This window comes from Myotis daubentonii, chromosome 2 (genome assembly GCF_963259705.1).
Source record: "Myotis daubentonii chromosome 2, mMyoDau2.1, whole genome shotgun sequence".
Taxonomy (NCBI): Eukaryota; Metazoa; Chordata; class Mammalia; order Chiroptera; family Vespertilionidae; genus Myotis; species Myotis daubentonii.
In genome coordinates, this window is record NC_081841.1 from 94,014,999 (window position 1) to 94,029,326 (window position 14,328).

General features: G+C 48.3%; 1 protein-coding gene across 2 annotated transcripts in view; it reads right to left on the reverse strand.

Moving 5' to 3' along the window:
- The window catches only part of PRMT8 (protein arginine methyltransferase 8), a 92,679-nt gene that overhangs the window by 58,261 nt on the left and 20,090 nt on the right, over window positions 1-14,328 (reverse strand). For both annotated transcript variants that reach the window (XM_059681044.1, XM_059681043.1), the window contains exon 2: window positions 2,634-2,819. In XM_059681044.1, coding sequence (XP_059537027.1) covers window positions 2,634-2,819 — 186 coding nt within the window. The remainder of the gene's footprint in view (window positions 1-2,633; window positions 2,820-14,328) is intronic.

The following is a 14,328-nucleotide window of genomic DNA, read 5'->3' on the forward strand; positions in this document are numbered from 1 at the left end:
GCAGTGCTGCTGCCTGCCCTGTGAGCATCTTGTTAATGATGGGAGAAGACTGCCAAACGGCCAGCTCTGCTCCGGATGGTGAGATATGGGTCTTGCCCAGACTGAGGAGGCAAAGGCATCGCTGTGAGCCGTCTGCCACAGAACTGAGATCTCTGGCATTTGATAACAAAAAATGAGCAGGCCCTCTTTCTGCGAAGAACAATGTAAAGAGTCCATCCACTCATTTCCTACCAGAGACCAAAAACAGGGTGGAGGGAAAGCTTCAACTAGGAAGAAAGGCCAACTAGCCACCCCTGCATTATAGACCTTTGTGTTTCCCTGAGGCCAGGATCTAGAGATGGACAGCAGCAGCAGCATGAAGGACTTAAGCTAGATGATCAGAAGTACTTTCTCATGTGAAGGATTGCTAACTATTCTAGGGTAGGTTATTAAGGAAAGACATGTTATCTATGACCTGCAGATCCCTTACTCCAACTTAATTAGCTCAGTCTACATTGTTTATATATGTTCATTTACAAATTTGATTTTTCTATCAATAGATGAAATTGAGGAGACATGCTATAATATTTATTTGATGACCTTTGGTGTCCCCTCTCAATGGAGAACGTACCCTGCTGGATGCCTGACCGTGGTGCTGGCCAGGCATTACCTGAGTGATGAAGCTAGCAGGCACGTCAATAAACCTTTGCCAATCAGATGATGTGCCAAACACTGGTTAGAGGCTGAGGAACCAAGACCTGAAGAATTACAGAGATTAACAGTAGCCCAGGAGAGCACATCCTGGGTGCCTAAGTGTTGCCCAGCAAGAACTTAGCAATTCAGAGGGAGGTGTCGGAGAAGTCAATCAGAGGAGGCTCCGTGGGGGTCGCAGCCTAAAGATGGGTGGGGAGTTGAATGCCCATCGTGGAGGGTTGGTTTCCGTCAGGAGGGATTTCGGAAAGCCCCAAGGGGAGCACATCAGGGCCCCTGGGACTGCAGTTTCTGCCCTGATATAGGTGCTCAGAGCCGTGGGCCTGTCAGAATTGACCACATGGAGGGCACATCCTTTAATTAGCGCCGAGGGACCTTGAGGAGCGGAGCTCTTGAAGGAGTCCTTTCTGCCTCTCAGAGCCTCTCACAGGCCCAGGACAGGGCTCCGCACATGCACCATCCCAGTCCTGGGTCCCCCTGAAAGAGGATCACAATAGGCACAACTCACCCATCTGCCCTGAGAGGGCATTCGATCCACCAAGAGAGGCAAGCTTGACTGCCCAGGCCTCCCTGGGCCAGGCCCGCACCCCAGGCCGGAGCTTTTATGTGGAAAGGAGTTCTCAGGGGGCCAAGCCTTGTGCCTCCCCAGGCTGAGCGCAAGTCTAATAGTAACTGAGGGACCCCACATCCACTCTCTACCACCACGTGGAATTGCAAAGGAGCCAGCAGGAACAACGTCAACATTTCTGGTAAGAGTGAACTGTTTTAGAAGCTGTATGGCTATGTAGTTAGGAATGAAACCCCTGAGCCCCAAATGTGAAGGTTTAATTTCTAGCTTTGCCATGTATTAGCCTATAACCTTGTGTGCGAAGGAACCAGCAAGGATGAACGAAGGTCGATCTGATGCTTAAGGTCTTTTATCCTCATCTATAAAATGAGACAGATAATAATACCAACCTTATAAGATTGGCCTGAGGAATAAATGAGCTAATAATATAAAATGCCCAGAACAACAGCCAGGTTGTTGTAAGCACTCAAGAAAAATGCTGGTTATTATTACTAAATACGTGCCTGGCAATGGCAGTGCAGCCTTTTCGATACAGGAAGGGTTTACAGAAGCATCTAATTGGAAGGCGGAGCTTTGAGACATACAGACCATGAGGAGATAATAGAAATATTTTCTTCCTAAGGTTCTTAGGAAGGATAAATGAAATGATACATATACTGTGCTTAGAAGAGTAAGCACGCAGTTAATATAGTCGTTTATTTGGAGTGGCTTGAAAGTGTTAAAAGGCGATGAAGGCAGGGCCAGGGTTACAGGTATCAGAAAGCCCTTTGTCAGGAAGCTCTGTTCTATGCTGCAGCTCAGAGAAGTCTTCCCTGCTATGGATGAAGACAAGCATTTACACAAAGGAATTTCCTGAGAATCAATCAGGGTGCCAGACCTGGGCCAGGTTTCCATGGACACTTGCTGCATTTCTTCCCTGGAGGCACTCATTGGTCCAGGACAAACCTAAGGACTCATGTCCATCCTTCCTGAAGACCAACACCATGACCTCCAGAAGGCCTTTGGCTATAGGACCCTAGCTGCAAAGCATCTGAGCACCTGGAGTGAGGACCAAGGATGTTCAGTCCACCTGGACCACCTGAACTGAGGACCGGGAAGAGACACAGGTGTCGGGCTGTAAAACGGAGGCCCTGAGCTCTCCTTGCTCACCAGCCAAGCAACACAGACACACACTTTCACCTACTCACCTGCTCCAGGCCTGGCCCTGACCCCCTCCCAGGGAGACTCGTGGATGGAGAGAGAATCGGGGGCCTCGGACCACTGGGAGAACTCACTTCATGACAGTGGAGAGTTGAGCACATGCTGCCTCAGAGAACAGTGATGGAACAGCAGGGCCAAGCTTGCCCCATTCGGCCACCAGCTCAGGATGGTTTACCTCGTGGATCCCAAAGTGGGCATAGGAGTCGAAGTAATAATCTCTCGAGGTCATCTCCTCTGGGTTCAGCAGCTTGGACATCTTGCCCCGTCCTGGACAGCTGGGTTGAGTGGACACATGATGGACACATTGCACAGGCTTGGATGGGACCACAGGCTGAGGGGGCTGAGAGGGGGTACTGCTCACCTGAGGGCGAAAAAAGGGAGCCTGGTGTGAACAGTGGCAGCGAGGCCCTGCCCTCTGAGATTTTTCCCTTCCTCCCTTCCTGGTCCCTGAGGCCCACTCCAGTGATCCACACGGCCACCGCTGAGGGGTGGGTGCCAGTCATCCACACGGCCACTCCTGAGGCATGTGGTGCCTTCCAGCTTTCTGGCAGTCACGCTGATGGCTGAGGTGCCATGCTACTCAGGAGCCAAACAGATCTGGTTTAATCCAGCTCCATCTCTTGCTAGTCAGGTGACTTGAGCCCATCCAGGCCCCAGTTCCCATCTCCATTAAATGAGGACAATACCTTTCTTCAGAGGCAAATAGTAAACATTCAATAAAGGGGAAGATGTCCAGCATGGTGGCTGGAGAGGAGATTCCAGGGCCAGTCTCCCCGAACATGAATCCTGCTCTGCCACGTACTAGCCGTATTACCTTGAGCAAAGTGATTAGCCTCTTGGTGCCTCAGTTTCCCCACATCTAAAGAGGGAATAAAATGGTCTCATCACCTAGAGTTGTCCTGAGGATTCGACACGTTGGTGTCTGTAAAGTGCTTAGAAAAGGCCGGCGCACTGAGTGCTTATTAAGTTAAAATGAGTCCCACCTGCCCCCTTAGGAAGATCACACCCACGGGCCTTTCTCCACCCAACAGGCAGCACTTGGCCCCCAAAATGCAGGTCTCCTGGGTTCTGGGCCTCACACCTGCTGCCTCCCACTCTGGCTTCTGGTTCGTGGTTGCTCTGGACTTCAGCAATTGGTCTGAACTGTGAAGACCACACCTCGGTGACCTGCCCGGGCACCACCAGCACCGCTCTTTCTGGGTTCCCAGTCCTGACACCCGGCCCAGCTGCACATCCACTGCTGCTGCCCAGCACTGACTGCCGCCACTCCCACAGGCCACGGGGAGGAGGGAGAAGGAGATAGAAGCTTGGAGAACTTCTGGGCCCAGAAGTTTAAGCCTCACTACAGAGGCACAGTCTGCCAGGGGAAGATCCTCCTCTCCCTGGAGGGGAGGAAATGCAGGTGTGCACAGCACAGCACAGCACAGGCCTCAGAGCGGAAGCATCTTTAAAAACAGAGGGAGTCGTGTGCAGTGGTTGGTTGTCCGGGGCTGAGAATCAGGGCTCCTAGATCCTACCCGGACTCTAGTAAAATGAAAGAAGGCATTGAGAGGCAGACAGCACAGTGCAAGAATGCAAACCCTGGGGCCACACTGCCTGGCTTTCAAACCCTGCCCTGCTACTTGGCTGACAAATGACCTTGGGAAGTCATTTTGTCATCACTGTGCCTCAGTTTCCTCCTCTGTAAGCAGAGATCAAAATAAAAACTACCCGATGGAGCTGTCCAGAAATTTGGATGAGTTGATATGAGTAAAGATATTAAAACACCGCCTAGCATATAATAAGTGTTTAATTGTTATTATTATTAATATTCAGTTTTCATAAACATGTCCCTGTTCTCTGCCTCATTTTTCTCATCTGTGAGCTGGGTCACCTCAGACTTCCTACCTCCTTTCCTAGGACAGAGCAAGATAAAGAAAAAACTAGTGGCTTCTTCCCTTTATCATGCTGTGGGCACAACCCCAAGACCGCCAGGGGCTGGAGGGGAGTCAGCAGGGGGATGTGATGGTCCCATTTTCCTGGTGTATCTAGGCTACAGCCTCTGGGAAATAAGCAGGCTTCCCAGTTTAGCAACATCGGATTTCAGGTCGGCGAGATCCCGGGCTGGCACAGGCAGTCAGGCTGCCTCATTAGAATGCAGCAGGTGTGCCCACCCTCAGCTTGGGATGTTGGTCACGGTCTCAGGGAGGCTAAAAATAGACTGTCAATTGCACACTCCCGTGCTGGCTGCAGAGTCACCTCTAAAGCTGAAAAATGCTCTGTGCACGAAGCTGACCCCAATCTTGACTCTATTTAAATATATTAAGAGAAAAAGTCCTAGTTGGTCCAGGCAGCACGTGTGGTCAAGGTCAAAGGGGCCTGCCTCTTGCACCCATTAATTGCCATTCAACTCATTCCAAGGTCTCCTTTTCCGTGGGGTCCCTGAGACTCCCCAGCAGCCAATTTACAAAGCATCAACCACGTGCACCCATCACATTCATGAGGGAAAGAAATGAGTAAATATGGAGGGTCATTCAGCTCAATAACTACAGGTCATGGGAACAAAATGGTAACTGTGGCCCTGTCACTGGTGTTACAGGCTGTCAGCCTCCTGCAGAGGGGTCTTGCGCTCTGCCCATGAGCTCAAAGCTGTGCCATCCCAGGAGGCTGGGAGTGGGGTGGGAAGGAGCAGTGGCCCAGGATGCCGGGGCATTCAGCTACGTGGGTGGCGCTTTTCATCCCACAGATACCTAGTGAGCACCTGTTGCGGCGAGGCGCCGTGCGGGTCCTGTGGGAGAAGCAGATGTACAGGACAGTGCCCTCAAAGCACTCTGCTTTCTAGCAGGAGTATAAGACCTTTGAGGCTCCACTGGACGATGGAATAAGGTTTGTTTTACAAGAGAAGCTCAAGTAAATTGTTCTGGGGCCTCAAAGAAGAGAGATTCATTTCCATTTAAAGAGCCAGAAAAGCCTGGGATGGCAGCAGTGAGGTGGGTGGGGAACTTTCTGAATGAATTTTGGTAGGTGGAGGTGGTGGGGAAGACTCTGGGAGGAGGGGATGGCTTGAGCAAAGAGGTAAAGGGGAAGGAAAGCAGTGAGCTTGTTTGGGGAGCAACTTGGCGGAGATAGTGGGAGATTCGGCTGAAGGGAAATCACGGCCAGGCTGTGATGTAATTAAACAAACAGGACGGTGGGGAGCTGTTGGCCACTTTAAGCAGGGAGTTCTATGTCCGAGCTCTACTTTAGGAAGATGAATGTGAGGCAGCGTCCCACAGGGGCAAGGAGGAGAAAGGGGGAGTGGCAGCCCTGGCATTGGGGAAGCAAGGCATGAACTTACGAGACTATTTGCAAAGTTCAGTCAAAAACTAATGGGGATCTGAAGCACTGTTGTGTAAGTAGGGCTGCCTGCCGGAGAAGCCACAGAAAGAAAAGCTCTGGGAGCTGGCCACTGATGGCATGTCAGGAACCAGAGGTGCCTCCAACAGTTCCAGCCTGGGGGACCGGGAAAACGGTGGTGCATCAACAGAAACAAGCCAGCCGGCAGGAAGGGCAGGGTGGCCAGGGAAATGATGAGTTTCAATTTCAATATGTGAAGTGTGCGATGCCATTGCATCATGTAAGAGAAGATGTCTAGCAAGCAGACAGCAGTGCAGTCCCAGTCAATAAAGATTACAAACCAAATTAAAAGGCAAGTGGTAAACTGAGAGTACCTTTCTACCACCCCCGACAGGCAAGGTTAATATCCTTAATATGGAGAGCGCTCTTACAAACCAACGAGAGAAAGAAGAACATCCCCGATTTAACACTGGACAAGGAGCTTACAGCGAATTCACATGAGAATAAGCACAAATGGCAAGTTGACATCTGGCAAAAATATTTAACCTGTTTAGAAATCAGGTAACTTTAAATTAAAGTAAAAAAGTTGTAATTCTTAAATACCAAATAAGCTCAGCTCCCCCCAAAACTGCTAAAAACTCTATTTTTAATGGCTGCAGGAAAAAAAATAAGTACTTTCGTACAATTCTAGTGAGAACTTTTTGGAGGGTAGTTTGATAAAATTCAGTAAAAGTGAAGAAAAGCAGAAATCTGTTAGCCCAATAATTCCTTTTTTTAAGGATATCCTAAGGAAAGATTCATGGATAATCACAAGCGTGTAGCTATAAGAATTTTGTGAAAGCAGTATTTAATGGCAAAAAATAGGATTCGACTTAGAGGTTCCACAAAGCACAAGTGACTACATGAACAGTGACAGAGTGCAGGCTACACAGCCTTTTAAATGTTGTGGAAGAGTGTTTAACAACACAGGAATATTACCACGATAAGCTGTGGGTTGAGAAGAGCACGTGGGAGTAGAACAGATAGAGCGATTGCATTTTGAAAATTAAAACCTATTCATGCTTATGTGTGATGAAGAGGGATTCGGGGACTGTCGTGGGGTGTTGGACTGTCAGCAGCTCATTCTTTCCTTTCTTGTGCTTGTTTGTACTTCCTAAAATTTATGCCATTAACACCTACTGCTTTTGTAAATAGCAAATGGTAATAGTGGAAAAGGAAAGGCAGTGCGATCCCAGAGCTCTGGAGGGAAGCTGAGGCTGGCACTCTGGATTTGGAAACCATCTGCACTAGATGGCGGGGGAGGGGAGGGATGAGGGGTTCACGTCGGGGAGATACCCCAAAAAAGAAGGCATAGGGGGATGAGGAAGGTCCAGGGAGAGACGCTGAAACATTATCCTTTGAGGACCTTGGCAGCATCAAGGGACCCAGTTCTGCTCCAGTTCTGTGACTGTCCCTCCTCTGAGGACATGCGACCCTCACAGTGAACTCCAGTGACCAGGCACTGGCACCAAACATTGACAACTGACGTCTAGCGTTGCACATCCACGTGGATGCTATGCTCCGGAAGCTGTGCAATCATAGCTAAAGCTGAAAAAGGTTCTGTGCACGAAGCTGACCCCAATCTTGACTCTATTTAAATATATTAAGAAGAGAAAAAGTTCCAGCTGGTCCAGGCAGCAGGTGTGGTTCCAGGTCACCCCTTATCTGCCATTCAACTCTGATTCCAAGGTCCCCTTTTCCATGGGGCTCCCTGACACTCTTTCCCCAGCAGCCAATTTATAAAGTGTCGACCATGTGCATATTCATGAGGGGGGAAATGAATAGATATGGAGGGAGATTCAGCTCAATAACTACAGGTCATGGGAACAAAATGGTAACTGTGGCCCTGGCCCTGATGTCACAGGCTGTCAGCCTCCTGCAGAGGGAACTTGCGCTCTGCCCATGAGCTCAAAGCTGTGCCGTCCCAGGAGGCTGGGAGTGGGGTGGGAAGGAGCAGTGGCCCAGGATGCCTGGGCATTCAGCTACGTGGGTGGCGCTTTTCATCCCACAAATACCTAGTGAGCACCTGTTGTGGCGAGGCGCCGTGCGGGTCCTGTGGGAGAAGCAGATGTACAGGCCCTCTAGGTCCTCGTGTAGGCATACAGGAACCCATAGGAATCCAGACATGTCTCAGGAAGCCATTTAAGATGGTTCACCCACAGTGGAAGACCCTTGGGAGGGGCTCTGAAAACTCAGTCTTGGCCCATCTGCCTGGCCTCCTATGGCCCTGCAAAGACTCAAGACTCATGTAAGGGCTGGGTCTTGAAGAATGATGGTGGGCACATCTGTAAAGTCTGAAGTCCTGACTCCTATATAAGCCTCAGTGGGCAACAGAGGCTCTGGGTGAAGGCAACCTTCAAACATCAACCAATCTCATATATGTTGGCTGAGAACTCAGCAAAATATTGGGAATCACACAGGGGAGGAAGCCAGATATGCATCGCTCTCTTCCTCCCCACGTGTGCTTACCAGATATGATTTAAACTGTGGTCCGTGTCGTTGATAATCACATAGAGTTAGCTCTTCAAGCACTGTCTGTCTGCCTTTAGATATGGACCTCAGCTTCACCTGAAAGGGGGACATTCCAAGGGCAGAAAGTCAGGCAGCAGCGAGACAAGCAAGGGCTCTGCTGGGCATTGGGACCTCTCCTATTGCCTATAAATATACTAGAGGCCCGATGCATGAAATTCGTGCATGGGAGGGGGCTCCTCAGCCTGGCCTGAACCCTCTCCAATCCTGGACACCTCAGGGGATGTCTGTCTGACTGGCAGTCAGACATCCCTCTCACAATCCAGGACAGCTGGCTCCTAACCGCTCGCCTGCCTGCCTGCCTGACTGATCACCCCTAACCGCCTCTGCCTGCCAGCCTGATGCCCCTAACCGCCTCTGCCTCGACCCCCATCACTGTGGCTTTGTCTGGAAGGATGTCCAGTCTAATTAGCATATTACCCTTTTATTAGTATAGATAGCTTTCCTGTCTTCTTTGACCAAAGACGGTTCTAGTTCCATCCTCATATCTACTCTCCTGCTTTCATGTCCTAGCATCTGGACTAAAAGATGGGACCCAGCAAAGCAATACTGAAGTCAGCCTGCCCAGAAAGAAGTGCTATGCTAGAGCAGATGGCCCTAGCTCCCTGCTGCTCATCAGGGGTCGGAAGTCTGCAAGTTTGGGTGTGGGGAGAAGGGTCTAGATGCTGTTGGTCCTGCAAGGTGGTGTGGTCTGTATGCACGCACCCTCCAGGGTCCCTGGCTTGTTCACTTGTCAACAGATATCCTTGCATGTCTCACTAGCATTGGCTTTTTAAAGGCACAGACACACCAGATTCCCCTCAGGCAAGGCCAGACACGATGCATGTTACAGAGTGTCAGCTACTGTCACCCATTGAGACCTTCCTGTTTTACAGTGTCCCTGACTGTAACTGGCTACTTGGCAGAGCCCATCTCCATATGCTTTTTTATTGCCATAAGTCTCAAGCCCCAACAAGGTTGTGCTCCTGGGATCCAACTTCCCTTGGGTCCTGTCACTCACCATTCTCAGTCCCCATCCTCCCACTGGGGAATGCTGCCAGGAGACCTGCCAGGACCATGGCTGAGCCAGGGCTCACAGAGGGGTCTAGGGCAATGGTTAGCAAAGTGTAAACCCCAGACCACCAGCATCAGCAGCACTTGGGAATTTGTAAGAAATGCAAATTTTCCCTGGCTGTTGTAGCTCAGTTGGTTGAGCATCATCCCATACACCAAGAAGTCACCAGTTCAATTCTCAGTCAGGGCACATTCATTGATGCTTCTCTCTCTCTCTCCCTCTCCCTTCCTCGCTTTGTAAAAATCAATTAAAAAAATTTTTTTTAAAAGAACAATGAAAATTTTCAGGCCTTACAGAAACCACCCACATCACCATCTCTGGGTGGGGCCCAGCAGTGTATTCCAGCAAGCTCTCCATGTGATTCTGATGCATCACAAAGTTTGAGAAACTCCAAGCTAGAGCTGCATTTTCCTACATTGTATTCCACAGAGTGGTACTCAGTGGTGGATTCTATGGTGAAGTGAGTTTGGGCAAATAGCTAAACAGATATCTTTTCTTTTTTTAGCTTTATTGAGGTATAATTGACATATAATATTGTGTAAGCTTAAGTTGTACAAGGTAAAAATTTGATATATGTATATATTGCAAAATATAAAGAGAAGGGATTTCTTAATTGTAATCATTTTAAGCCTTTAATTTGCTAAAATGAATTGTGAATCTCCAAGGGGGAATTGGGGTATATAGTTTTACCAAATTTATGGCTATGACACCCTTTTCTCCTGAGAGATCTATAAACATCTCTAGAAATTAATGTTCTGAGGGAACCATCTGGGGATTTAGGACAGTAATTTAGGACAGTGTTTCTCTATGACAATCTGTGTCAATCTCCCTAAAGTGGGTCTCAGGCCCCACACCAGACCAACAAAATCAGAATCTGTGTGGGTGAGACCCCTCAGGCTGCATGTTGAACCAGCTCCCCCAGGGCTGCCGATGAAACCCTGGTCCAGACAGAGCTGGGGACAGCTACGTGCCTTCTCAGTTCCTCTCTGACCCCTGCTGCAGCCCTCAGAGGCAAGCCTGGCACTGCCTCAGTGCTACTGTGAATCCCAGACAATGTCCCAGCAGGGCCCAGGACACCAGGAGGGAGAGGCAGGGCCCAGGACACCTGGAGGGAGAGGCAGGGCCCAGGACACCTGGAGGGAGAGGCAGGGCCCAGGACACCAGGAGGGAGAGGCAGGGCCCAGGACACCAGGAGGGAGAGGCAGGGCCCAGGACACCTGGAGGGAGAGGCAGGGCCCAGGACACCAGGAGGGAGAAGCAGGGCCCAGGACACCAGGAGGGAGAAGCAGGGCCCAGGACACCTGGAGGGAGAGGCAGGGCCCAGGACACCTGGAGGGAGAAGCAGGGCCCAGGACACCTAGAAGAGTGGCAGCCACCCATTGCAGAAAGCACCTTAGTTCTCACAACCAATGAGCTGGGATTGGGTTTAGTCTCTGCCACCTTCAGGCTGGGTGACCTTGGGCCAATCCCAAATATGCTGTCACTGCCAGGGCACCATGCAGCTCAACACAAAGGGCATTGTGCCCCGTGCTTCCCATCAGCCCTGACTGTCTCTTTGTGGTACAACAGCAGTGCCTGCCTCAAATCAAAATGGCATTACATCCTCCCAGCCCTCCCTCTGGCTCCTGGATCAGGAATTGTTAGGAAGGAATCTACCGGATTTGTTGGGCCTGACCTATTTTTTAAATAAACTGGGGCTATTTCCCAGCTATTCGTCACTTTTCTCCCAAGACTCTACATATTATATTCTCTTATATCCTCAGATATTTTGGCTTCAAGAGATGTCAGGTTAATTGGATACTTGGCCCATGGTTCTTCCTCCTTAATAGGCTTAAAAGCAGACTTCCTCTCTTGTCCTCCCACTTCCCTCCCAAGTCAACAGGAGCCTCTTTCTCTCCTTTGACTTGGAGGATGTCACAGAGCACTTGACTTCCTCTCCACCTTCCTTTCCAGCAGGTGTGCAGAAAGACCTGGCCAATCCCCACCCACCTGCACTTCTCCTGGAGCCAGACAAGTTTTAGTCCCAGATTTGAGTTAAATCTGAGGACCTGAGCTGTGCTCAAGACTCTCCACCCCAGGCTGGGTCATTGGTAGAGTGGAGGGTGCCAGGCAGATAGAGCACCTGTGGATTCTGATCTGGGTTCCTTCTTTCTCTATTCAGGTCACTATGCAAAAGCCAACCAACCTTTCCTACCCTCAGTTTCCTCTTGTCAAATGACAAATGTGTGCCCTGCCTCTTTCACAGGCCTCCTGTGATGACTGAAAGACACTGAGTGTGTAACTATTTGGAGAAAATTTTGAAGTGTGGTACAGGAGTATGAGACTTTCATTTCTGGAAATGGGACTCTAGGCCCTGATGCTATTTTTGGATGCTTTCTGGCCCTTTACTGGCACTAGACACAGTGACCTTGGCTGCCCTTAGCATTCTATTCTGTTCACTGTTTGACTCTGGTCCTCACCCTCCACATCATCCACTCTCTAGGCCCTGTCCCCCCCCCCCCCGGCCCGCTTCCTCAGAGCCTTTTAAGTGTCATGCAATTAATATCTCAGGAATGTGGCCGTCATGGGAAGTCAGTCATTTTCTCTGACACCTGGTCTTTCCTGCTCCTATGGCCTCTGCAATTGGTTATAATTTGTGTTGTTTTGTTGGCAAACGCTTTCATTCTAATTGACTCACAATTGTAGGTGTTATTTCTACAATGAAGTAATAAATTCTTCAGACCAGTAACTAGACCTTAGGTGTCATTGTTTCCCCCTCAACACTTGGCCCAGAGCTGGGGCTCATAAAGATATGTTGATTAGTTTCCTTACTCTTCAGCTGAATCAATGTTGCCCATTATAAATACACTATGAAAGTGAAGTGAAGGCCATGCACTCAGAGACCTTTCAATCCCCTGAGAGGGTGGGGAGGTGGCAGTCAGAAAGACAAAACTGAGAAGAATCACCACCAGAATCCTAATAATACTTAACACTATGAAGCGTTCAATGGCACTCCAAATGGTTTTACCCAGATGTAAAATTTCTGGAATGTCTACAAGAAGAAAATATCTTGCAAATATCAAATATATTTACTAAGCACCCATAATTCCATCCATATAGACTTCTGGTGGCTTTAAGTACAGATTCAAGGTATTTGTTAGACATTTTTCCAACAATTTCTTCACATCCAAATAAAGCAAGGCCAGAATTGCAGCTCACGATTCCATGGCTCTGAGAAGCTGACTGACTGACTTAACCCATACAGCAAAGCGGGTCAGGACCCAAGAGCTGACCCCTCTGACCCAGTCTCTGACCCTATCATCTGTCCATTAAGCCAATGGCTGGAGAAAAACATTCTATAATGTTACGTTACAAGTAAGAAAGAACATCACAAGTTGTTGGCTAAGACCAGAGCCGCACCAGCTTAATCTAGGTTCTCATCTGGTTCCCATGGACTCCTCCAGACACTTTCCTTCTAGTTCTAGCAAGTCTATTTAGTCCGATAAATAGATTTCCACCCCAGATTCTTAGCAGAAGTGACTGACTCTTTTAATCAGAGATTCTGATGTAAGTAGTCACTGAAAATACTGACACTCCAGGTAGAAAGAAATGTCAGCCATCTGGGAATATTCAGGTCTACTCCAAAGGTGACCTCACATTAGCCAACAGCATATTCTAGGTAAATGGCTTGTCAAAAGCTCTCCCAGGCAATTCGGGTGATCTGTTTAAAAGAAAAAAAAATGCATACAAAATAACAGTGTTTGAGACATTAGACATCAGGCAACAAAAACCCATGTCCCTGAGAGGTGACAAACAAATAAGGTGAACCCTATGAAGGCCCAGTTTATTGCCTGGTGTGAGTACTGAGCAATGGTGTAGGGAGCAAGAACCTAGAGAGAGCTAGGAAAATCTCTTGGTGGAAGAGACAGAGGTAGGAATTAGGACACCAAGGCAACTAGACTTTGCAAGGCAGAGTACAGAAGCCTATACAGACAGGGGCTTTGTAGAGAGTGGAGAGAGTGGCCTTCAAGTCTCCATCTGAGACTGACCAAATCATGCATGTGAAGAAACTACCCGAGGCCAGGAAGATCACTCCTGAAAAGATAGAGGGACTAGCCTGTGCTACCCACACAGGGCCTGACAAGGTTCTTGTGCCCCCAAGCCAGAGTGGAAAACGCAGAAGAGGTGTTTTCTTCCTTCACTTGTGGAAATTAGTCCTAGATTAAAAACTTCTCTGACTCCACTAAACGAAGCTTAAAAGTAAGACCTGGAAGAGTTAAACTCTCCAAATCATTTAACTGTATCCAAGAACAAAGCTTAGAAATACAAAATATCCAAAAATATCCAGCACCAACAAGGTTTGGATTCCACAATGTCTGGCATTCAGTCAAAAATTATCAGGCTTACCAAAAAAGTGGGAAAATACCACCTCTTAGGAGAAAAAAAAGTCACTCTACATCAACCCAGAGAAAACACAGATCATGAAATTAGTAGACAAGACAGGGTCATTAAAATTGTTATTATAATTTGATTTCATATGTCCAAGAAACTAGAGGAAAGATTAATCATGGTAAATGGAGATATGGAAGATATAAAAATGACCCAAACTGAACTTCTAGAGAAAAAAACTGTATGTGATGAAAGATACATTGGATTAGATTAACAGCAGGTTAGACATTACAGAAGAAAAGATCAGTGAACTTCACACAAGAAAATAAAAATCTATCCAAAATAACACATGGGGAAAAAAGTTAAATGGAACATCAGTGAGCTGAGCAACAATCTCAAGTGGCTTAGTACACTTGTAATTGTAGTACCCAAAGGTAGGGGAAACAGAAAAATATCTAAAGAAATATTGGAATGATGGCTGAAATTTTCCAACTTGATAAAAACCATAAACTTACAGATCAAAAAAGTTCAATAAACTCTGAGGAAAAGAAATGGGGGGGAGAAA